General features: G+C 33.4%; 1 protein-coding gene across 10 annotated transcripts in view; it reads right to left on the bottom strand.

Moving 5' to 3' along the window:
• Positions 1–25,080, bottom strand: part of PRPF40A (pre-mRNA processing factor 40 homolog A) — a 54,697-nt gene that overhangs the window by 12,652 nt on the left and 16,965 nt on the right. For 6 of the 10 annotated variants that reach the window (XM_019922583.3, XM_019922585.3, XM_019922584.3 and 3 more), the window contains 11 exons: positions 24,787–24,803; positions 10,315–10,425; positions 8,825–8,945; positions 8,534–8,587; positions 6,920–6,944; positions 5,897–6,268; positions 3,651–3,759; positions 3,092–3,156; positions 2,565–2,729; positions 1,413–1,521; positions 401–551 (listed from right to left, as the gene is read on the bottom strand). In XM_019922583.3, coding sequence (XP_019778142.1) covers positions 401–551; positions 1,413–1,521; positions 2,565–2,729; positions 3,092–3,156; positions 3,651–3,759; positions 5,897–6,268; positions 6,920–6,944; positions 8,534–8,587; positions 8,825–8,945; positions 10,315–10,425; positions 24,787–24,803 — 1,299 coding nt within the window. The remainder of the gene's footprint in view (positions 1–400; positions 552–1,412; positions 1,522–2,564; positions 2,730–3,091; positions 3,157–3,650; positions 3,760–5,896; positions 6,269–6,919; positions 6,945–8,533; positions 8,588–8,824; positions 8,946–10,314; positions 10,426–24,786; positions 24,804–25,080) is intronic. The other 4 variants (XM_033860182.2, XM_033860183.2, XM_033860184.2 and 1 more) reach the window with 1 other exon arrangement.

Raw genomic sequence — 25,080 nt, 5'->3', positions numbered from 1 at the left:
GGGAAGCTTACTGTAAAGTAATGCTAATCCATTTTTTGCCTTTTGCAAGCAAATCTCTAAAGTCATTACCTCGAGAGGACAGCATGAGTAAAATGTGGTTATTAATTTGGTTCCCACTAAGTCACATATAAATGGCAAGGGACAATTTCAGGCTTTACCTAATAAACATTTGAAGAATACCTGATAAAGCTAACTTCAGATTTTGGGGGAAATATTTTGTCCTGAATCACAAAACTCAATTAGAAAGAAATATCCTATTTGGAAACAAACAAAACAGCTTTTCAGGGATGGACAAACAATTATGTAAAATTCAGTTAGTGATTGCATAAAAAAAGTGACCATTCTTCGCTGCTGGACAACTTTTAAAAAACTGTTCCTTCCACTTAGTCATCATTCTTACTCTGTAATTCTTCATCTTCTGCAAAAGTTGGATTATCCATCAGATACTGCTGGGCTTCAGACCAAGTAGTAGAGTATGTCACGTTAGCCATGTTGTCAAGTATGTTTTTTAAGGCTTCCCAATTTCTCTTTCGCAACTGCTTTGCTTGTTCCTAAATCAAAAATATGAATATATGTTTTGAATTTCAAATAAAGTATGACATATAAACTGTAATTAGTGAAGGTTTCTTCACATTCTAACTGATGTCCAAATTTCAAATGTTACCCATTTACTTTAAATATCAACACTCTTTACCTTTCCAGTGCTCTTGCCTAACTGCTTGGCTCTTAACTTCAAAATTTTTTTTTAACCTCTCGTCTAAAGCTGGAATCCCACCTCCCTCACCCCCTTGCAAAATCTCTCCTCCCACAACTATGCATTGTAGACACTGTCCAAACGAAAGTTACAAATCACACAACAGGTAAATGATAATGTGTTCAACCACTTTCAGCTATGTTCAAATTTTTGTCAATACTACTTACATTTCTGTAAGTCTCTTGGAAGATTGGACAGCATACAACTTAGTGCATAACAAAACAGAAATGAGCAAAACTAAATGTATTTGTAGCATAGTATTTTAGTGTTTTAAAACACTATCCTACAAATACATTTTAATGGTAATAATTACACATTACTGCTGTTCTTGTAAAATAATCATAAATAAATGCCTTATAAGCAAAAACACTGAGCATTTTTTCAAACCAACAAGCTAAAAATAAGTATTTTTCAAAGTGGGCATAAGACAGCCAATTAATGACAACCTAAGTATCAGCTGCACAAATCTCTACCTACTATGTTCACATCAGTACTTATTATTATAGGAGCTATTTTTAAATGTAACTTCTAATAAATAGATCTGTTGCACCATATAAACTAAATAAACCAACAAAAATGAACATGTTATAAAGTAACTCCTAAACAGGATGAAGAAAATCTTGTTTTATCAATAAACACCAGTAAGAGTGAATAATACCTTTTCTTTTTTTGAAAGAAAGAATAAAACATCTTCATAGATTTCAAGACGATCACGTTCTGATATTGCATTCCAGACTTCCATCTCTCCAAACATTTGCTCTGCTTTTCTGTTTGTTAAAAAGATTAAATGTTACTCTATACTATACCATAAAAATTTTAAACCATTTTAATTTTATTCTAAATTTAATACCACCAAATGAACACTCTTTTCCACTCTTAAGTTCATGATTGTATTATAAAAGAAAACTTTTGTATAAATTTTGTTGATTTTGTTTCAAATAAACAAGATGTGGTTTCACTGGTTCAAAAAAAAAAAGAAAACTTTTGGATAATTAAGAAAAAGAACAAAACAGCTTAGGCCTTGTTTTCTCCTTTAGAGATAGAGGAGATAATTCCAATTGAGCAATGTTTTGTAGTTAAGACTACCTGTACTTCTCAGGGTAGCGACAAACTGCCCATGGAACTAAATTACAGACTTCAATAACTGTAAGAAATTTAGTTAACAGATAAAATAGGACTATTGAAAGAAATGGAAGAGTTCTTCACTAAGGCTTTTCTGGAAAAGTGAGGAAAATAAGAAAACACATAGGGAAAATGAACGTAACAGCTTATTGCAAAGATGTTAATAATGAATTACAATTTTAAATAACAAAGCACTCCAAAAAGAAGAATGCTATATAAATGTAAATTTTCAAAAATGCTATATATATAATGAAAATAGCCTATTTCTATTCCACAAATACAAAAAAATCTGAATTCTTTTTTTTTTTTAACATCTGTTTTAGAGTACAATTGCTTTACAATGATGTATTAGTTTCTGCTGTAAAACAAAGTGAGTCAGCTATACATAAACATATATTCCCCTATCTCTCCCCCAACTTGCATCTTGAATTCTTATATTAAGGAGAAAGGAGTCAAGCTTTCATTATGAAATAAAGTCTTTCTCCCTTTTTTATTGCAGTCCCTAATTAAAAACTCAGTAAGTCTATGAATTCCACATTTAACTACTGATTTATCTTTTACCTTATGAAACTGTCACATTCACAATCATTTAGCTTTAATGAACATCTGAATCAGTTACTGCACTTGGTAAAAAGTCTGACACAGAAACAGTACAGTAAACATATACCATGATCAGTAAAAATCTTACTTGTATCTAGTTGTAGAAGTCATTTTTTCATGATTTTCAAGAAAACGCTGAAAGGATTCCTTAGCCTCTTTGTATTTGGATCTTGCTTCTTCTTTTTCTTCTTTCTCTGTCTGGACTTTATAAGCATTAAAGGCCTGCTTTTTTTCACTCAACTTTGCTAAAGCACTAAATAGAAAAATATCATATAAGAGTAAATGAACGTAAGATGATCAAGTGTTAGTGCTTTGAAAAAACAATAAATTTCATTCACAAATTAAGAAAATGTCAGTAAGTTATTAAAGATAGCAAATAATTACAGAAAATAATTTCTACTTTAAAAATAATTCTAACATCTATAGCAGGGTGCCCAGACTATATGACAAGCCTTTTAACTTTTTTGGTTCTTATCAGACATAAAGCAACTCAATTATTGGTATCCAAAATAACAGAAGACCATGGAGTGAAAAGTTGTATTATTTTACATAATTTAAATTTTCTAGGCTTAGTTTGCTCAAGGTGGAAAGTAAATTAAAAAAACAAACTGTTACCTGTATCGTGGATCATTAATGATCATTTTCATAGCTTGCTCCCATGAAGCATTAGATGGTACCCGCTGAAAATCATTTAATGAAAAGTTAAAATTTCACACAAATATAGTAAGTCATACAACAGGGAACAAAGTATAATACTCACTGCAAACATCAATCACTTCCCTTTGCAGGAGTTTGAAAAAAGGTCTAAAAAATAATTCATTGAAGCAAGCAAATCTGTGTAATGTATCTATAGACTAAAAAGAACAACTGAAATTTAAACAGACCATGAATACTTCTTTCTCAGACTATTGATTAGAAGACAGAACAATTTTTATGAATAAAAAACCTTATATTAAATACTGAGGTGGAATGTGCTGTGTAGTACCTTACACATTCTTTTTGGTTGAAAGTCAGTTTCTCAAAGTTAAAAAGAGAAAAAAGACAACTTTAGCTCATTTTCAGTCACAGCCGTTTATAAGATTAGTATTTTTAATAAAAGCATCAAGGTACAAACTGCACTGAAGGATAATTTCATTTATTAGATACTTAAAATAAAAATCTCTATTATAAATACCTTTTCCTTCAATAATTCTTTAAATGCTTGCTTTGCTTCCTCCTTTGTATTCCAAGTATATGTTTTTTTTGCTGGTTGGCTTTCTTCCTCCTCCTTTTTGGGAGTAAAACTAGAGAGAAATTTATACACTGTATTTACAATTTAAATAAACACTTGCTTCATTTAGGAAAATAATATTTTATTATTATTTGTTTGCTGTTGAGTTTAGAATAAAGTCTCCATGAGACACATTTAATGCAACATAAAGAAATAAAAGTACTATATAGTTTTTTCCTCTAACATTTGGTTATTAAGACCTTGTACAAAGGCTAAAATAAACATTTATACTACAACACTAGTTTCACTAGCCCACAAGTTAATACTTTCAAATGGCTTATAAAACTTATTCAGCGTCCTCATTTTAGTGTCTTAATAATAGGATTTGGACAAGTGTGCATAAAATATAAAAAAGATGTAGAGATCAATCTAAATCGGGATTGGCAAACTACAAACCATGGGTCAAATCCATCCTGCTGCCAATTTCTGTAAATACAGCTTTACTGGAACATGGCCCTGCTCAAGAGTTTGCATACTGATTATGGCTGACTGCGTACTACCACAGCAGAATTGAGTCATTGTGACAGACTGTATCACCAACAAAACCAAAAGTATTTACTCTTTGAAGGTTTATGAAAAAGTCTGCTAACACTGATCTCAAACAGAAAGAATTACCCAAGAATTGTCAACTGTACTTGTTTGAGGGATCTTTATGAAAAAGTTGTATAATCTTAACATTTCTTCCTTTATAGAAGAGAATGCAGGAAAAGACAAATCAAAAAACAAACCCCACCCCCCACCTTTAAGTTGAATGCATATTCTGGAATACATACTAATAAAAAATACAATTAATTCATACCCTCTGAATCAAGTAACCTTACTTTGGAGTATTTATTTAAAATCATCAAAAATACTGTAAAGAGCACAGCCAAAAGTTACGAGCTGTAAATGATCTACGTTCAAAGTAATTAAAATCAAGTTCATTATACTGACTCAAGTACTATAATAAGGAAACAAAAAAGGAAGCAGAAAACAGTTGTTTGTTAAAAATGTGAAAAACAAATTATTGTGAAAAAATACAATAGGTATGAAAAGATGTAAAACAATATTATTCTAGAAGGGCTAAATGTCTATCAGTAGGAGAATACTGAAATTAATGTATATATAAATAATATCATGTTGAATATTAATTATATAAATAATAATAATCAACACGATAGGATTGGATCTCTACTGATGTAGACATCTCTGATATATTTTTAAAATTTAAAATATGCATGTATTTTAAATGCACAAAAAAGGAAGAAGGATATAATTAAAATGTTAACTCACTCTTTTACGCCTTCAAATATACTATATAGATATCTTTTTAAACTTCTAAAACATCAGAAAAAATTATAAAGCTATTTTCATACTTTGGAAAATGAACATTAAAATTAATCAAAAAAGTTTATAAAAGGGGGTAGGAAGATGAAATCAATATACTTAAATATTAAGATGGGTGATCATGTTTGGATCTTGACATCATGATTTTTTAATATTTTTTAATGTATGTGGATATCTTTAAAATCAAGAAGCACAGCTCAAGGTTACTTTTTATAGCTATAAAAAGCACAGCCATATGAAATATTACTAGATCATAGGGTACATACAAACTGTAAACTTAGAGATACAGCTATTTGGCCTTATTAAAAAGTTGTACCAATTTAACCTCACTAACAGTTTTCCTGTACACTGTTAAGTGTTATCTTGATTTTTGTCTACTTGATTTTTGCTTGTTTGTTCAATACTGAACTGCAGCAACTTCCCTGCAGTGCTGTAGTAAGCCATATTTCAGAATGAAATAGAAAGAAAATCAATAATTCTGATCCTGTCTTTACTTAAAATTTTATTCTATTAATCATGGGATTTTTGCATTGATTTTGATTTAAAATACTGCATTTTGATTACTAAGTTTTTGGCACCCCTTCAAATTTGTCTCTTACCCTATCACCAGCTCTGCTTCCTAAACTTGTGTGGATTAGTTTTGCAACAGTTTGAAAGCATGACCCCACAAAACTCAATCTCAAAAATTATCCATTATCTAAAGGCTTATGTTTTGATTCTCAAAAAACTTTTATTAAACATTTAATGGCCACTGACTAGATCAGCAATTTCTTATATTAATGAAGTCTGGTACTGATTTGCAGAAAACAAGTTACTAAACTTACTCAGCTACAGTTTCCTGCTTAGATGTTTCTTCTCCAGTATTACTAGACACTTCAACACTTTGATCCTGAACAGCAGGGGTACTAGTAAGTTGTGCTTGTTCTTCAGTCGAAATTGTTACTGTATTTTCATTATCTACAACAGTAGCAACAATCGAAGTAACCTCAGGCTCAGGAACAACTGGAACAGTTCCACCCACAGTACTAGAAGCAGAGGTGGAAGCACTTGCATTGGCTGCAGCAGCAGCTGCTGCTGCTGCAGCTGCTGCAGCAACAACAGCAGCTGCTGCTTCTGCAGCAGCCATGGTGCTCATTGTGGTTGGAATTTCTGTTGTAGGAACTGGGGCTGTTGATGTGGTGCACTCTTCTTGTTTACTATGTATTTAAAAAAGAGAAAGCTAGTCAGTTCATTATGAATAATCGCAAAGCCAAATAAAGTTAGTTTTAAATTATCATAAAATCAAATGAATAAGAGAAACTACTAAAAGGGAAAAACGGCAGTGCTGCCAAACTATTAAGCCATTCAAAAAGATTAAAACCACAGTATGAAACTGAATTACTTTGATTTAATTCAGCAAACATTCGTGATAATGTATGATAGGCACTCATGCAACAATCTGCATTTCCCAAAGTCCAATAACTGTTTTCATTTACAAAATGTCCTATCAGATTGTATTATGCCATAAAATTTGACCTATATCATTAATTTCATTTCACCCATTAAAAGGAAAACCTGAGTAAAGGAAGGGAGATAATACTGATACAATACTTCATCCGTTCCCAAATTAATTCAAATCAAATTTTGGACTTTTCTGTAACAGTTTTTGTTAAGGATGCTGTCCAAATTCTAATAACTGTCTAGGAAAGCATCAAGTGTGTATCTTGAGTAAATATCTCTTTCCCTACCCCAAATCCTCTGAAGACATCAAACTATCAGGCCTACCATGCTAAATACTATTTATACAGTTAAAACAAGGATGTTATAGGAGATACTGTAAATATGTACTGATGTCCAAAACTGCTTACCTGCTTTCTTCAGCTTTGATCATTGCTATTAAAGAGAAAAAAAGAACAGTTACGTACTACATAGCTTTTAAATACAATCAATGAAAACAGACTTTAAAAGGAGATAAAAGTTCTATACAGTAAGATTTACCACCCTTTAAAAAAAAAATCACTACATTTATAGAGCAAAGGTTCTGTAAATTCCAGGGCAGCAATTAAAGAATAAAAACAAACTTTAAATAACAGCAAGTTTTAGGAAAGCTTCTTCCCACAATGCTACTTTCTCAAAGGCTGTTGGCTACTGCAAAAACTCCCTGAAAGTATCTGCATAATTCTGGAATAAAATAGTTACTTTCCCCAGGGATAAAACTACTTGTTTTTTGTTTTTTTTAAAGATACTAAATTCAAAATGGGGTCGAATGTATGTTATGAAATTCCAGCACATATATACTAGCATTGACAGGTAGATAGATAGTTATGCACACCAACTATTTGTAATAGGGTTATATCAGAAATGAGCTTGATATTTCTTACATGAATGAACTCAGAATCTACCTATCTACAATATTATTATTAGCCAATGCTAGTATAGAAGTATAAATTGAGCTTTAAAGATCTGTACTCAATATTTCAGCTTTCATTCTAGTTAAAGTAAATTTTCCTTTACGGGTAACAAAGATATCTCATTTATTCAGCATTATTAGGGAATGAGGTGCTCCATGTAAATGATAATATAAGCTTAACTCTATGAAAGTATTTTTAAAACTTATCCCCTTTTAAAGGAAATCTGTTTAGTATGGCTGACAAAACATACTAAAGGGGTTATCATTACGAATTAACAAATATTTCGGATAATGACCATCCAAGCTAATGAGATGACACAGGGAAAAGGTAAATAGACGTAAGACCACAGTGCCTTTAAGAAATTTTTATTCTCACTTTCCTGTCAGAAGTTGTTATACGTTGCAGACTATTTTATTAGCCCCATTCTCCTATAATCTGTTGCTTCTAAGCCAACAGTTTATGACACCAGATTCTATTAGAAGAGTAAAAGAACTAAATTCTCAATTCCTACTCTGAATCTCTGCTATTTTAAGCCCTAGGTTTTATATTACGTAGTATTTCTAGATTCTCAGGGATATTCTGAATAGTTGAGGATGTTGGAAAATTCTCCTTTTGTAAGTGAGGCATAGTATTCTATTTACTTTAATTCTCCCATAATAAACATAAAGGCTATTCTGCAGTGTTGTGCTAAAATAAAATCAGCATTAAATGTAGAGTCTTACACTATATTAACAAAATTTTAAATGATAAGAGTTCAAGGTTCTCTGCTATCTGCTGAGTTGTCACATATTCCATGTGTGCACCAACACTCATAGCTGTCTTTAGAAATATCGTATATGATGTTTTTGTTCAATTTTCCAATAGTAAATGATGTTTTTTGTTTAAAAAAGAAAGTAAAAAGTACAATGTTAAAAGCTACAAGCTCATTTATAATATAACCCTTAAATGAAAGGAATTCTTTGAATTAGGGATTTCTCACTGCAGATTTATCCAATTATGGTTAGTGAACATTCGTGACATACTCTTAAAATGTTAAATAATGACAGAAAATGAATTATCAAAGCAGCTCACCATGCAGGTTTGATTTTGTAATAAGACTTCCAGCAACAATGGTATTCTGGTATCCTAGTTTCAGTGGAATCAAATCAAATAAAAATCTATTTAAAATCTATAGAACCGAGTTCTAGAGCAACAAGAAAATAAGAGCCCATAAAACTGTTACACCATTTAAAACGTTCTAATCACTTAATTAAAAAATATAAGGCCTTTGTTTGAACAATCCTATTTATGAAGGACTGTTCCAATGTGAATGACATATATACATAAAAAAGTAACATTAAAAATTATCTTTCCCTGTTTTACCTTCAAGATCTTCAAGTTCTTTAGGTTTCGCCCAGCGGGATTCTTTCGTTTGAGAATTGTAATAGTAAGGCTTTCCAGAGTCAGATTTGTACTCCTTCCAAGGGCATTTAGATAAAAGTTGCTAAAGCAAAATAAAAACCTTCAGTTAACAGTAATATACTTAGCATCTTTCATCATTTACATCACTGTTTTTACTACATACTATCAACCCATACAATTCTAAAGCTTGCGAGATGGTGATAATATAAGCTACCAACTATAGGACACTTACTAACTAATGTTATTTGAATACATTATGTTTGTCTAAGGTAATGTACCTATTAAGGGGCAAAGACAAGATTCAAAACCAGGTCTATCTGAATTTCAAACCCTATGTGCTCTTGCCATTTACATCCCACCATAGGTAAAAATTACCATCCATATTTCACAAACAGGCTTCTTAAATACTAATACAAGTAGGAAAAACATAAAATTTGGGAGAAACCAAAGTCTGATCTGGTTATGCTTAGATTTCAGTTTCACAAACAATTTATTACAAACCTATGTGAACTACCTTATGTAAGGAAGCATTGTTATGTATGATATACTTAAAACCTAATATACAGAACCTGTTAGGGTGGAATGAGAATGCTACTGAAAACTCAAATTTAATCAGTGTCTTGGGCAAATATCTATGTCAGTATTGGGATAAATAAAAAATTTTATCATCTGCCAACTTCCCCTCCCAAGTACTGCTGTTCTATAATTAGTGTGGTGGCCTGGAAAATATTTTTACCTCCTCAAATTCTTAATTAAGAGAAGGAAAAAAAGAATATGCTGCCTACTAGGAAAAACTTCAAGTATAGCTTTGAAATGCCAGATCAGCTCTTACTTAGGACTCCAGACTTCCTAATTAAACCACAGGTAATATTGCTTAGTTTATTCCTTCAATCTTATTTTCATATCCGTATATTTTGAATGGTAAAATTTACAACATAAAATTAAATATACATACTTTGGGGGGGGGGATATTTTCCAAAGAGACAATTTCCCATTCTAAAAGATGGAAGTATTTGTATTTGTAATTTAACTTCATCTCCATTATCCTAGCCCCACTGGAAAAATGTAAGAGCCCAGTAGATGATATCTGAAATCACTCAGGTTTGCTATAAAGAGGAAAACAAATAAAGGGCAAGCAGAGAGAGAGTACTTTTCTTCCAATTTATTCTTTAGATACCTTTCTTAAATTGATACCACCTGACAAAGGTTCCTGAGCAGGGGCAAATATCAGTAAACAAAACTGGTCTGCCTATAGAAGGGAATGAATTTTATTTGTCTTTTTGCTGATTGGTGTGACTGTATAAACCCTTTTCTCCTCTGAATGCCTTTGTACCATCCTTTTCTGATATAAGCAATACTATTCTTTGGAAAGCCAAATACCCACCAAAATCCTAAAAAAAAAAAAAGACCCAATCTATTTAATCTCTAAATTCCAGTCCTCAAACTTTTACCTCAGCAGGAGTTTTAAGATCATCTGGTTTCTCCCAAGTAGACTGTTTGGTTTCAGTATTATAGTAGTAGGTCCTTCCATCAGGTGATTTATGTTCAGTCCACATTGATTTCTAAAGAAAAATAATTATAAAAAGATTTAAATTATTTAACAGTGCCACTGTAAATAAATATCAGTATCATTAGTTTCAAAGCAATATATGAAGAAATTAAAAGTATAAAATGGGCATACTTTTGACAGTTATTTAGAATAATTGATCAATGCAAGCAGGGAGGTAACTGAAAATAGAATATCTAACCCAAAGAATATTTACATCAAGTTGGACAAAGTTCTAAATTGACATGCCATAAAGATGCAGGCATCAAAATCAGAAAGGATGCCTTTGTATGACAATCAGAACTTAATAATCAACAAGATGAAATTTAACAGGGATAAAATGTGAATACAAATGCCTCAACACAAGATGAGTAAGATAAAGTTTTACATGAAACTAGTTTGATACAGAATATAAATCCACTAATGGGGTCCAAAAGAACTACTAAGAAACTACTAAAAGTTATTAGTAAGACCTCAAGTATCAACAGACATGATAGCTCAAATAAAGGTTGCGTAAGGGGCTTCCCTGGTGGTCCAGTGGTAAAGAATCCGCCTTCCAATGCAGGGGACACAGGTTCTATCTTTGGTCGGGGAACTAAGATCCCACATGCTGCAGGGCAACTAAGCCCGCAGGCCGCAACTAAAGAGCCTACATGCTGCAAACTACAGAGCCCACACGCTCTGGAGCCTGCACGGCACAACTAGAGAGAGGCCCGCGCACTGGAACTAGAGAGAAGCCCACGCGCCACAACGAAGACCTGACACAGTCAAAAAAATAAAGAAAATAAATAAATAAAAGGTTGGTTAAGAGTTTTATAAGGTCACCATATATACACATGTGCACAAACACAAAATAATAATAATAATAAAAGGGGCTGGGAGGAACCTTTGAGAGATGATAGATGTCTATGGTCTTGGTGATAGTTTCATGGATGTGTATTTATTCCCCAAATCATCCAGTCATACACATTTAATATGTATAGCTTTTCATATGTCAATCATACCTTAATAAAGTGGTTTTTAAAAAGCAGTTTTACAAAGAATCATGAATGAATGAATTACTGGATGAGATCAAAGGTACTAAGCCCAATTCTGGGCACCAGATTTTTCAGACTAAAGTATGCTCAAAAAAGGGTTATAAAAATGATCTATACCAAATTTCTTCAAATCTGAAACAAAAGATTGTTGTACATTCCTCTAAGGAAGAAAAGGTAAAGTCACTGTCAAACCATCACATTTTTTATCACTCAGATTTATGTTAAACGTTTTGAAAGGACTTATTCTTACTTATTAGACTTAGGTTTTATCTCCTATCACTCCTGTGAATACATAAAAAGGAAAATAGGCAAATAAAATAATTAATCTATTCCTTAAACTTTACACTCAGACCCCTTATTATATCCAAGGTGCTAATGTCCATTATATTTCCACACAATACCATCCATCCCCTGTTGCATACCAAGAATCCTACTAATAATGCAGCATTTCTGAAAAGCAAAACGAAACAAGCCATAAAATAACTGAAAACCACTGCTACTGGTTCTTAACTTTCTCCTTACCTATTTAAAACTGGCTCACCTTTCTTCCCTCCTTATCAACTTTACTGAGTAATGGAGCAGATCTACTTTTGATTTCTGCTTTGGGAATGTGGCTAAACACATGTGATTCATTGCTTTTCCTACTCTCTCACATAATCATTTTATTCCTAGCTGATAAAAGAGTGTTGTGCCATTATTTCTAGGATTTTCTTGCAAACCACGGACATTCAGTCTTCTGATGTTGGCACTTTTACTGTTCAGTCATGCACAACTAGGTGATAAGTGCTGCCTGGAGAACGAAGATCATAGGACATCATGGATGATAGAATGCATTCCAATTTCAGATGTGTTAAATGTTGAAATATGCTAATTGAAAACTGTATAAGGAATATTTGCAAATTGTGGGGATGGAGAACAAGAAAAGACGACCTAAGGAGGACATAAATCAATGTAATTTTAACAAAAGTAGATGAGGTAAGATGATTATTTTCTGTAATTTCTGAGAAAAGAACTAGAGTTAAGTGAAGAAATTACAGACCGCCATTAGAATTCACAGAAAAGAACTTAACCAAATTTGGGTTGTTTAATACAAAACGGCCCTTGCTATAGAGATTTGTTAAGTCCATTCTGTAAAGAGTCTGACACGACCACTTACAGAATCTTACAGATTTCTGAATGATATACCAGGATGATTAGATAATTCCAAAGGTGTATTTAAATTCCTTAACTTGTTCTAGTACCTCTGCAGAATATGACAACTATAATCTCTCTGGAGCAAACATTAAATAACTGCTGAAAAATATTTAGCTTGCTGTTATTCACCTATTTTAACATCCTATAATGAAAAAGTGGTGCAATAAGAGACATATATGGAAGCTTCTTCAATTGTATGCATAATGCTTTATTTCATAAATTAAGTGATATTAAGAGAGATAAAGAGGTCTGTATTTCTTATTAAAATAAAAATGAACTCAGTACCAACTCAGGATTGCACTAACTAAGAAGAAATCTATTAAGTTCCAAAATTATATTTAAACTTCCCAAGTCACATTTGCTAAAGGCATCAAGGAAAGAGGAAGTTCACCAGAAATAAACATATGAGATAATGGAATGAAAAAGAAAGGGACTATGTACACTTGACCAAACATGAGAAGAGAAGTATACAAACTAGTAAAACAAATAGTAAGCAATTTAGTATTCACTATCTATTACTTTATTTGAATTTTACAACTGTACTACAAAGCAGGTAAGACCATTATCCGCATTTTACAAATTAAAAAATCAAGGCTTAGGAGGGTTAACAACTTGCTCATAATGATTCAGGAAATAAATGATAAAACTAGAACAGTTCAGTAATTTCTGCCTTAAAAAAAACACATTTTACCCACCGTGAAATACTGTTTCAAGCTTGTATTCAGGGACAGTCTAATTATCAATAAGAACAGATGAATTCTGGCCAACTACTAAGTATTAAGCCCTGTACTAATTGCTTTGCATCAATTATCAGTTAATTCTTTTAATAACCCTATGAGACAGGTACCATTTATTATCCCTACTTTATAGAAGAGAAAATGGAGCACAAGAAAGTAAAGTAATATGACCATGGTAACATAGCTAGCTTAAGTTCATTACAACATTGTCCTAGCCCAAACTAAGGTCCTACTATGGATCAAGGCTCCAACTGTTTGCATCAACAGAAATGAAATCATTTCAGACAGGAATATAAATTCTGTACAAATGTCTTAAGCAATAATCAAATTCACTTATAAAAGTCAAGTTTGGAGTGGAAAAAGTAATTTATCTGATAAATTTTTCGCTCTTTTTCCTTAGAAATATCTGATCTGCAACTTAAAGTAAAATTATAAAATGTCTTGCTTCTGGCCAAAACTAATAATTAATATTTTAAAAGAAAAATTTAAAAACAAATGTATCTGAATGTTGAGTGTAAGATGAAGAGTGGCATAAAGAATATATCAACAACTAACAACTGGAGAGTTATCTTCATAGTATAAAATATGACCTATGCAAGTAGTTACTAAGTACTGATAGTCATATTAGCATAGTCTATTAATAAGACTCATTTTCCTACAAAATTACTATTTTTTTTTTAAACATAAGACCTCTCTAGAGCAATAAGCAAATGCTACCTATCAAAGACTTAGACTGCCTTTGCAAAACTGGGAAAAACCTAACAAAGACCTAAATGTATATTCTAAATGAGCTAAAGCCAGGACACTACTTTTAACCTTAAGGTTAGTTTCTTTGGGGCACTGCAGGAGTTATTAAGATATTCATTGCTTTGGAGCCTTAGTATTACTCTGCACTTTCATCACAGATGACACCATTCCCAAAACTATTTTCTTACTGACACACTTATTGTAATAATAAAAAACTGATGACACAAATGGCAGTCCTGGACAATCAACGGAAAGTAAACATTTTTACAAACGATAAACTGGGAGTATATATTTACAAAACAAGGGATTAAAAAAATCATTGCCCTTAACATACACAACTCTGTTACCATCAATAAGAAAAGACATTCTAATGGAAATATAAACATGGCCACTAACAGAACTCAATACAGATAACATAATTGGATGTTCAACTTCATTAGTAAATGAAGAAAGTGCACATTAAAATGAAACGTTCTGCTCATCAGATGAATGACAAAGAGCAGCTGTACACAATGTTAAAAGGGTGTGAAAAAAAAAAAAAGGGTGTGAAGAAAAGGGTACTCTCAGGCTACTGTTGGGAACAGAATTAGTATTATTTCTCTGAAGGTCAATTTAGTAGTTCTTATCAAATCAAAAATGCAAACATAATCTCTTGATCCTGAAGTTTCACTCTACAAAATCCCATTTGTATAGCTGCAAAGACTGTACAAGGATAGTCTCTTCCAGATTACTAATAGTGGTGACAAGATAGAGATAAATCAATAACCCCCCAATGACAGTTCAATTACAGTCCATTCATACTACAAACTCTCTTATACAGGTCTTTTTTTTCTTTTTTTTTTTGCGGTACGCGGGCCTCTCACTGTTGTGGCCTCTCCCGTTGCGGAGCACAGGCTCTGGACGCGCAGGCTCAACGGCCATGGCTCACGGGCCCAGCCGCAGAGCGGCATGTGGGATCTTCCTGGACCGGGGCACGAACCCTTGTCCCCTGCATCGGCAGGTGGACTCTCAACCACTGTGCCACCAGGGAAGCCCAGGTCTATTTTTAATATAATGAAAAATGTCTAAGATGCAGCACTAAATAAAAAAAGCAAAACACTGTAACAAATGATGTAGCAGCACAATAGATACTGAAAATATCTGAAAGGCAAGAACAAAACAAACCCCCAAAACAAAAACCTGTGGTATAAGGAAAACAAATGCACATGTATAATTATCAAGAGAGCAATTATCAAGAGAGCTAATATACTTTTCAGATTCAAAAAAGCTAGTCAACCATTGGGTTGTGAATTAATTCAGTACATTCAAACTCAAAATGTAAACATTTATACAATGTATAAGCTCAGCTGAACAAAACTGAAAGAGAAAAAAATGACTAAATCCAAAGACTAAGACAGATAGGAAAATCCCCTCACTACTCTAAATAAGGAAAATAACCACAGACATAGAAGAGATTCACAACCAATTTCAAAATTTCGAGGAAATGATTTCCTCCCAAACTACTTCACCAAAATTCACCCAGAAGAAACACGTCACACTTGAATATTCCAATTACCATAGACGCAATTGAAAGATACCTATAACCAGATGATTTTATAGTAGAACCTTATGCAACCTTTAAAGAACAGAGGATTACAATATTATTTCAGATCATAGAAAGAGATGAAAAGGTCTTTATCAGTTACAAAACTCAACAGAAAAGGTATCAAAAAAAGAAAAGCGGGCAATGTTACTTATAAATATAAATGAAAGAATTTAAATAAAAGCCAAGAGAATCCTCAGTATATACACTCTGACAAAGTAGAATTTATTGTAGAAGTGCAAGGGTAGTTCAATATTGGGATATCTATAAAAGAAAGTATTTCTATTAACAAATTGAAAAAAGAAAACACCACATGATCACACTAATAGACTTGGTATGATCAAATTACATCCCGAATATCATGACAATTCATAAGTCTTCAAAAAATAAAAACAAAAAAATCCTCAAATAATACAATAATAAAGAGAAAAACATTTAAATGATAGCTTATCAAAGGCCAATAAAAATTATCCTAAAGCCACTTCCATTAAAATCATGACCAAAACATAAGTCTGCAATCACTATAATTTCACAAATACACTATGGCAATAAAATTAATGACTGGTATTAAGATTGGGAAAGAGATAAATTCTCTTGCCTTTACTGCTAAAGACTCAAATAAAAAAAACAAACTAATTATCCAGTGCCTCTGGTAATCTAGCTGGCTATAAGATAAACATACAAAAATTTTTGAATGACAATAACTAGCTTGTAATAAAAATGGGAAAAATATTCTATTTACAATATAACAAGTTTTTATAAGGTAAAAAAAAATAAAAATAACTATAATAACTGTCTGTCCCACCGAAATAGAAAGAGGGACTTGTATATTGATAAAGAGTTAACAGATAAAGAACTTATCCTCAACATATATGCATTTATTTGCAAATGAGCCTCGAAATACAGAGCAAAAACAGAAAAATATGGGAGAAAAAGATGACATCCATTCAAGTTAAAGATTTTAATATACCCCTCTCCTTAGATGAAAGATATGTCAAGATACAGAAAAACAAAATAACTTTAAATTATTAGCACAAAAAAACTCCTAAAATTGGTGTTGACATAGAACATAAAGGAAGCTTTAATAAACTGCAAAGAATCAACATCTTATAGACTGTGCTTTCTAATAATGCAAAAAGGTATACCTTATAAAAAATAAGTCTCTCAAAGGCATGATCAATGAAAGAAACAATTGATAGGATGGACTTAAGTAAAATTAAAAACCCCTGCTGTGCCAAATGCAGTTAAAAGAATGCAAAAAGCCACAAACAGAAATTATTTGCAAAAGGCACATCTGTTAAAGTACTGTTAACCAAAATATATAAAAACTCTTTAAACTTATTAAGAAAAATGAGTAGGGACTTCCCTGGTGGTGCAGTGGATAAGGGTCCGCCTGCCAGTGCAGGGGACTCAGCTTCAATCCCTGGTCTGGGAGGATCCCACATGCCAGAGAGCAACTAGGCCCATGCACCACAACTGCTGAGCCTGCACTCTAGACTCTGCGCTCTAGACTCCGTGAGCCACAACTACTGAAGCCTGCGGCCTTGAGGTGGTGCTCCGCAACAGGAGAAGCCACTGCAAGGAGAGGTCCGTACAATGCAATGAAGAGTAGCCCCCGCTCAACACAACTAGAGAAAGCCTGCGCGCAGCAACGAATACCCAACGCTGCCAAAAATAAATAAAATTAAATCTGTAAAAAGAGTAAAAAATCTGGGCACCTCAACAAAAAAAGACATAGATACAAGTAAGCATATGAAAAGATGTTCAACATCATACACTATTACAGAGCTGCAAATTAAAATGAGATGCACCACACACCTATTAAAACGCCAAAAAAATCTAGAACACCAACAATACCAAATGTTAGTGAGGATGTGAAGCGACAGGAACTATCATTCATTGCTGGTGGGAAGTCAAAATGGTACAGCCACTTTGGAAGACAGTTTGGTAGTTTCTTACAAAAGTATATATACTATTACTATATGATCAAGCAATCGTGCTCCTTTATGTTTACCCAAGCGTGTTGAAAACTTAAGTCCACACAAAAACCTGTATGTTTTTAGCAGCTTTAGTCATAATTGCTAAAACCTAGAAGCAACCAAAATGTCTTTTAGTAACTGAATGGATAAGCAAAATGTGGCATGTCCAGACAACAAAATATTATTCACCTCTATTATAATTATTTTGTTATTCAGTGCTAAAAAGAAATGAGCTATCAAAGAAAAGAAATGGAGGAAAATTAAGTGAATGAAGCCAATCTGAAAGGGTCACATACCCTTTCAGATTCTAACTATATGACATCAGGAAAAGGTAAAACTGTGGAGACAGTAAAAAGACCAGTGGCTGCAGGGGTTGTGGGGGGAGATGGGGAGAGGGGTGAAGAGACAGAGCACAGAGGACTTTTAGTGCAGCAAAACTATTCTGTATGACACTATCATGAGGGATACACGTCACCAAACATTTGTCAAACTCATAGAATGCATAACACCAAGAGTGAAACCTAATGCAAACTGGACTTTGGGTGATAATGATGTGTCAATGTATGGTCATCAACTGTAGTAAACATACCACTCTGGGGAGAGATGTTGATAGAAGGGAAGGCTGTATGTATGAGGGATAGGGGGTATTTGGGAACTCTCTACTTTGCACTCAATCTAAAATTTCTCTAGGAAAAAAAAAAAGTCAATTTGGAAAAAAAAAAATCTGACATCTGGAAACCAAAAAAACCAACCACTTAATACCTAATAAAAAAAGAAATCAAATGAGGAAAAAAGAAAACAAGATATTGAGAGCTGAATAACAACAAAAATTCTTTATGTCAAAACTTAAGGGACTTCCCTGGAGGCGCCATGGTTAAGAATCTGCCTGCCAGGACTTCCCCGGTGGAGCAGTGGTTAAGAATCCACCTAGCAAAGCAGGGGACACAGGTTTGATCCCTAGTCCGAGAAGATCTCACATGCCACGGAGCAACTAAGCCCGTGTGCCACAACTACTAAGCCTGCGTGCCACAACTACTGAAGCCCGTGCGCCTAGAGCCTATGCTCCTCAGCAAGATAAGCCACTGCAATGAGAAGCCCACGCACCGCAACGAAGAGGAGCCCCCCGCTCGCTGCAACTAGAGAAAGCCTGCACGCAGTAACAAAGACCCAACAGAGCCATACATACATACATACATAAATAAGTTTATTAAAAAAAGCAAAAAAAAAAACTTAAGCAGCACAGTTAAGGATGTCTGAAAACCAGTGAGCTAAGGACTCAAATTAAAATTAAAAGGACTCAAGATGCTAGAAAAAGACCGAGAGTAAGTAATCAAGAAGGAAGTAAAGATGACAACAGAAATTGAATAGTTACCCTCTCCCCTCTTCAAAAAAACCCAAAAAACGGACAATGATAGCAATCATGATTTCTAACTCTATGCTAAACAATTATTAAACCTCAATAACATAGATAAAAATCTGGAAAAAACATGAAATTATTAGAAGCAATTGAAAACTCGAATAGCCCAATAACCACTAAGGAAATTGAAATGGTAATGCAAAACCATTATCCTCAAAAACTATTAGAGCCAAACTAAACTTTAAAAGCTTTTGCACAGCAAAGGAAACCATTCACAAATCGAAAAGACAATCTACTGAATAGAAGAAAATATTTGCAAATGATATGACCAATGAGGGGTTAATATCCAAAATATAAACAGCTCATACAACTCAACATCAAAAAACAAAAAAATGAACAAAAAACAAAACAACAACAGAAAACAACCCAATAAAAATTGGGCAGAAGACTCGAATAGATATTTTTCCAAAGAGGAAATGCAGATGGCCAACAGGCACATGAAAAGAGATGTTCAACATCAGTAATCAATCATCAGGGAAATGCAAATCAAAATCATAATGAGATATCATCTCACACGTCAGATGGCTATCATCAAAAAGAATGCAAATAACAAATGTTGGCAAGAACGTGGAGAAAAGGGAACCCTCGTAAATGTTGGTGGGAATGTAAACTGGTACAGCCACTGTGGAAACCAGTATGGAGGTTTCTCAAAAAAACTAAAAACAGAACTACCATATGACACAGCAATTCCACTCCTGGGTGTATATCCAAAGAAAATAAAAACACTAGTTTGAAAAAATACATGCACCCCTACGTTCACAGCAGCATTATTAACAATTGCCAAGATAAGGAAGGAACCTAAATGTCTATCAACAAACAAATGGATAACGAAGGTGTGATACACACACACACAATGGAATACTACTCAGCCATAAAAAAGAATGAAATTTTGCCATTTGCAGCAACATGGATGGACTTTAAGGGCATTATGCTAAGTGAAATATGTCACACAGAGAAAGACAAATACTGTATGATATCACTTACACGTGGACTCTAAAAAATACAACTAGTGAATATAACAAAGAAGCAGCAGACTCACAGATACAGAGAACAAACTGGTGGTTACCAGTGGGGAGAGGGAAGGGGTGAGGGTCAATACAGGTGTAGGGGATTAAGTGGTACAAAGTGTTTTGTATAAAATAAACTACAAAGATATATTTTACAACATGGGGAATACAGCCAATATTTTACAATAACTAAATGGAGTATAAATTTTAAAAATTGTAAATCACTATATTGCACACCTGTAACATATATTATTATACAGAAACTATACTTGAATTTAAAAAAAAGTGTTAGGTCCAGTCAGTTTTTAGTTGTGTTCTATCAAGCATTAAGAAATAAGTTACTTATTAAGTTGTTCTAAGGACCAGAAAAGAGAGATTATTCTCCAGAAACAAGCAACCTAAAAAAAATACTAGCAAACTAAATTCAGAAGAAATTAAACACACGTGTATGCACATATACATACCACTAAATACACATAATGAATAACTAGGGTTCATGTTCGTGATGTAAAGATGGCAATGTCAGAAAACTTATCCATGTACTTTCACATTAACAGAGTAGAAAAGAAATATCATATGATCTTAGTTGACATGGAAAAAAACACTGAAGAATTTAAAAAATAAGTACATATTGAACACTATCAGCAAACCAGGAATAGAAGAAAACTTCAACTTAACATAGACTGCATACCAAAAAACTATAGTAAACATCATATTTAATGGAGAAATTTTAAACTTATTCCCTTTAGGAGAGGAAAGAAGACAAGATGCCAGTTTATCACTGCTACCACTCACCATAGCACTAGAGGTTCTGCCTGAAACAATAATAGTAGACACAAATATGAGGACCAGAAGAGAAGGTGCCAAAACGGTCATTTGAGGGTAGTGGTATTACACAGAAAACTCACTAAGCAACAAGAGTTCAGCAAGCCTGCTGGATAAGCACATAGAAAAATGATAACATAAAGCACAACAAATTCAAAATGGCTCCAAATCTTATACAGTATCTGTAATGTAACAGAATGAAGAATGCACAGTATTTAATGGAGAATATTTAAAACTCTATCATAAAACAGACTTAAAAGAAGACTGAACTACAGCAGTTGGCCCTCCACATCAGTGAATTCAACCAACCATAGATTGAAAATATTTTAAAAATTCCAGAAATCTCCAAAAAGAAAAACTTGAACTTGCTGTAATCTGGCAACTTTACACATTTACATGGTATTATTGCACTTAGCTTTATTGTGTTTCGCAGATTATTGCCTTTTTAAAAAATTGAATGTTTGTGGAAACACTCTGTGGAGCAAGTCTATTAGCACCACTTTTCCAACAGCATTTGCTCACTTTGTGTCTCTGTGCTACATTTTGGTTACTGTTACAATATTTCAAACGTTTCATTATCATATTTGTTACAGTGATCTGTGATCAGTAATCTTTAGATTATGACTTGCTAAAGGCTTAGATGATTGGTTAGCATTTTCTCACAATAAAGTATTTTTAAATTAAGGTATATACATTGCTTTTTTAGACATACTGCTATTGCACACTTAATAGCCTACAGTGTAGTGTAAACATAACTTTAATATGCACTGGGAAACCAAAAAATTTGTGACTGACATTCACTTTATTGCAGTGGTCTGGAACTGAACCAATAACTGCGATAGGCCTGTAGTGAGCACCTCAACCTGCACAGCACTGGCACCAGGTGCTATGCAGAAAAAGCTGTTTCTGTTTAGAAAGCCTGTCAGAATGACTGACTAGAAAGATCCAAACAGTCAATTTCTTCTAACAAATGTCAAGGCAACTAATACCTGAATTTTTGACTCCAGAAGGCAAAAAGAATTGCGAGGACAGCAGAGGAAACCTAGGGAAGTGACTCTCTTGGATCTGCTTGACCACAGATTAAATACACAGGAATTTCTCTTGCCAGGTACATATTCATAGCCTGAATTACATAGAATGTTCATTAGAGTTCTGGTTAGAACCATGTTTTGCTATCCTTAAACCACCACTCATTGTAAGGGAGTCTAAAAGGAAGTTAAAGTAATTCTGAACTAGTTCCTCATGTTTAGGAATAGAAAGCAAGTGGGACTACATCAAACTGAAAAGCTTCCACACAGTAAACGGAGTGAAAATATAACCTCTGGAATGGAAGAAAATATTTGCAAACCATAATAAGGGGTTAATATCCACAATATATAAGAAACTCCTACAAATCAACAGCAAAATACCACAAATAATCCAATTAAAGAATGGGCAAAAAAGACATACAAATGCCCAACAGGTATATAAAAAGATACTCAACATCACTAAGCATCAGAGAAACGTAAATCAAAACCATAATGAGATTTCACCTCACACTCGTCAGGATGGCCATCATCAAAAAACCAAGAAATAACAAATGTTCGCAAGGATGTGTAGAAACTGGAACCCTCCTACACCGTTGGTGGGAATGTAAATTGTATAGCCACTATGGAACAGTATGGAAGTTCCTATAAAAAGTTCATTGAAACACCTTTTTTTTTTTTTTTTTTTTTTTGCGGTATGTGGGCCTCTCACTGTTGTGGGCTCTCCCGTTGCGGAGCACAGGCTCTGGACGCGCAGGCTCAATGGCCATGGCTCACGGGCCTAGCCGCTCCGCGGCACGTGGGATCTTCCCAGACCAGGGCACGAACCCGTGTCCCCTGCATTGGCAGGCAGACACTCAATCACTGCACGACCAGGGAAGCCCTGAAGCATCATTTTTAATAGCTAAGATATGGAAATAACCTAAGTATGCATGGATGAATGGATAAAGATATATATAAAATGCACATACACACAAGGAAAACTATTCAGCCATAAAAAAAAGAATGAATGAAATCTTGCCATTTACAACAGCATGGATGGACCTTGAAGGCATTATACTAAGTGAAATAAGCCAGAGAGAGAAAGACAAGTATTGTATGATCTCACATGTAGATTCTGAAAAACGAAACAAAAAAACCAAGTTCATAGAAACAGAGAACAGACTGATGATTGCCATAGGGGAGGATGGTTTGGGGGTGTGGGAGAAATGGGTGAAGAGGGTCAAAATCTACAAACTTTTAGCTATAAAATAAGTAGGTCATGAGGGATAAAATGTACACCACGGTGACTATAGTTAGTAATACTGTATTATATCTTTGAAGAGTAAAGTCCTCCTCACACACACACACACACACACACACACACAAAATTTTGTTACTATGTGTGGTGATGGGTTAACTACTTATTTTTGGTAAGCATTTTGTAATGTATACAAATACTGAACCATTGCATTATACACCTGATACTAATATAATACTGTATGTCAATTATAAAATAAGGATGAAGATCAAGAAAAAAGAAAAAACACACAAAAAAGCTACACAAAAAAATTTCATAAGCTTTTCCCAATATACGTGTCTTAGGACATATATCCAAGTAAGCACCTACTGGGGAGGGTGGACTGGAGTAAAGGGAAAAAGAATAAAGGGAAGAATAGAGGGAAAAAATATGAGGGAACCGCCATGGATCAACAATAATGACCATAGCCTGAAAAGCACAAGTAACTGAAATTTGTGTACCTGAAATCTAAAAAGAATAAAACAACAGCAAGTTTTCAAATAAATACACAATATTTTTGGATGGGAAAGTTTAACTGAAAAGTATGAATATGTCAGTTCTCTTAAAATGGAAAGAATTAAATTAATCCCAGATAAAAACACAATTTTTGCCTTTTGAGCATGTCTCTGTGTGTGTATTTAAAGACTGCTTTTGGTGGGGGACAGGGAAATTCATATGCTAATATCTGAAAACAGCAAAGGACATAATGAAAAGAGAAACCATGAAAGACTTGTCTTATTAAATATTAAATCTACTCTAATCAGAAAATGGTGTAATATTGAATTAGAAATAGAGTGGAAAAGAAAACCCAGAAATGGATGTCAGAATATGTGAGAATTTAACATATGACAAAAAGATGTTTCAATTAAGTGAGGAAAAAAAATAGTTTGACGGACAACTGACACAACCAAAATATTAATCATGGTGGTTCCCTCATGGTAGAAAAACTTAGGGTAATTTACTTTCTTCTTTTTAACTTAAGTCTGCTTCATTTTCCTCCCAGTGAGCCCATATTATTTAAGTAAGCAGGAAAAACATGAAGCTATTATTAGTCAAAAACAAAAAAAGACACTTATAATGGAAGAATACCAAATGGATATTTTATAACTATTCAATTTTAAAGCAAAAGATAAAAGTTTAAAATATTTAAATACAGGTCACAATTAAAAGTCTTTCACCCCAAATTTAAAATACTAACATACTTAAAATTCATTCACAGATTTCTGCATTTTCTCAACCATATGAGAATAACAGCTACCTCTCAGGACTACTGTTTTGATGAAATGAGATTACACACATAAACTCTTCACTGAGCTTTAAGGAATTAAAAAAAAAAACAACAAAAAACCCTTGGTGATTCCCATATCTCTGATTAAGTCTCACAAAAATCAGATTTTAAAATAAATTATTCAAACAAATTTTCAACCTTTGGCACAGAAGATAAAGGAAAAGGGTTCAACTTAGTAGATAATCTTCAAAACAGAAATAAGCATCAACGTAGTAGGTTAAAGAAGTATAATGAAATAAATATATTCCAAAGGTACTTACTGCACCGGATGTTGTACCTAAAAAAAAATTTTTTGGAACAATATTACAATGTGATAAATTATGCTCTCCTTAGGTTAACAGTGTTAAAATATTTATTCATACTATTTTTTCCTCCTCATCCCATCAGACTAAATATCCTAAGACTGTCCCATATCACCTATGGACTTGCTCTCTTTCCCACAAGAAAAACATCGATAGTGCAAAGCACTTTCAGAATTAAGTTGGCACTTTGAACTTTCAATGTGCAAACTCACTTGGGAGCTGTTTGAGCAGTATTCACACCCTTGCCTTTTG

The sequence above is a fragment of the Tursiops truncatus genome, chromosome 7 (assembly GCF_011762595.2).
Source record: "Tursiops truncatus isolate mTurTru1 chromosome 7, mTurTru1.mat.Y, whole genome shotgun sequence".
NCBI classification, from domain to species: domain Eukaryota; kingdom Metazoa; phylum Chordata; class Mammalia; order Artiodactyla; family Delphinidae; genus Tursiops; species Tursiops truncatus.
The sequence above is the reverse complement of the archived record's forward strand: the minus strand, read 5'-3'. Positions and strand labels throughout refer to the sequence as shown.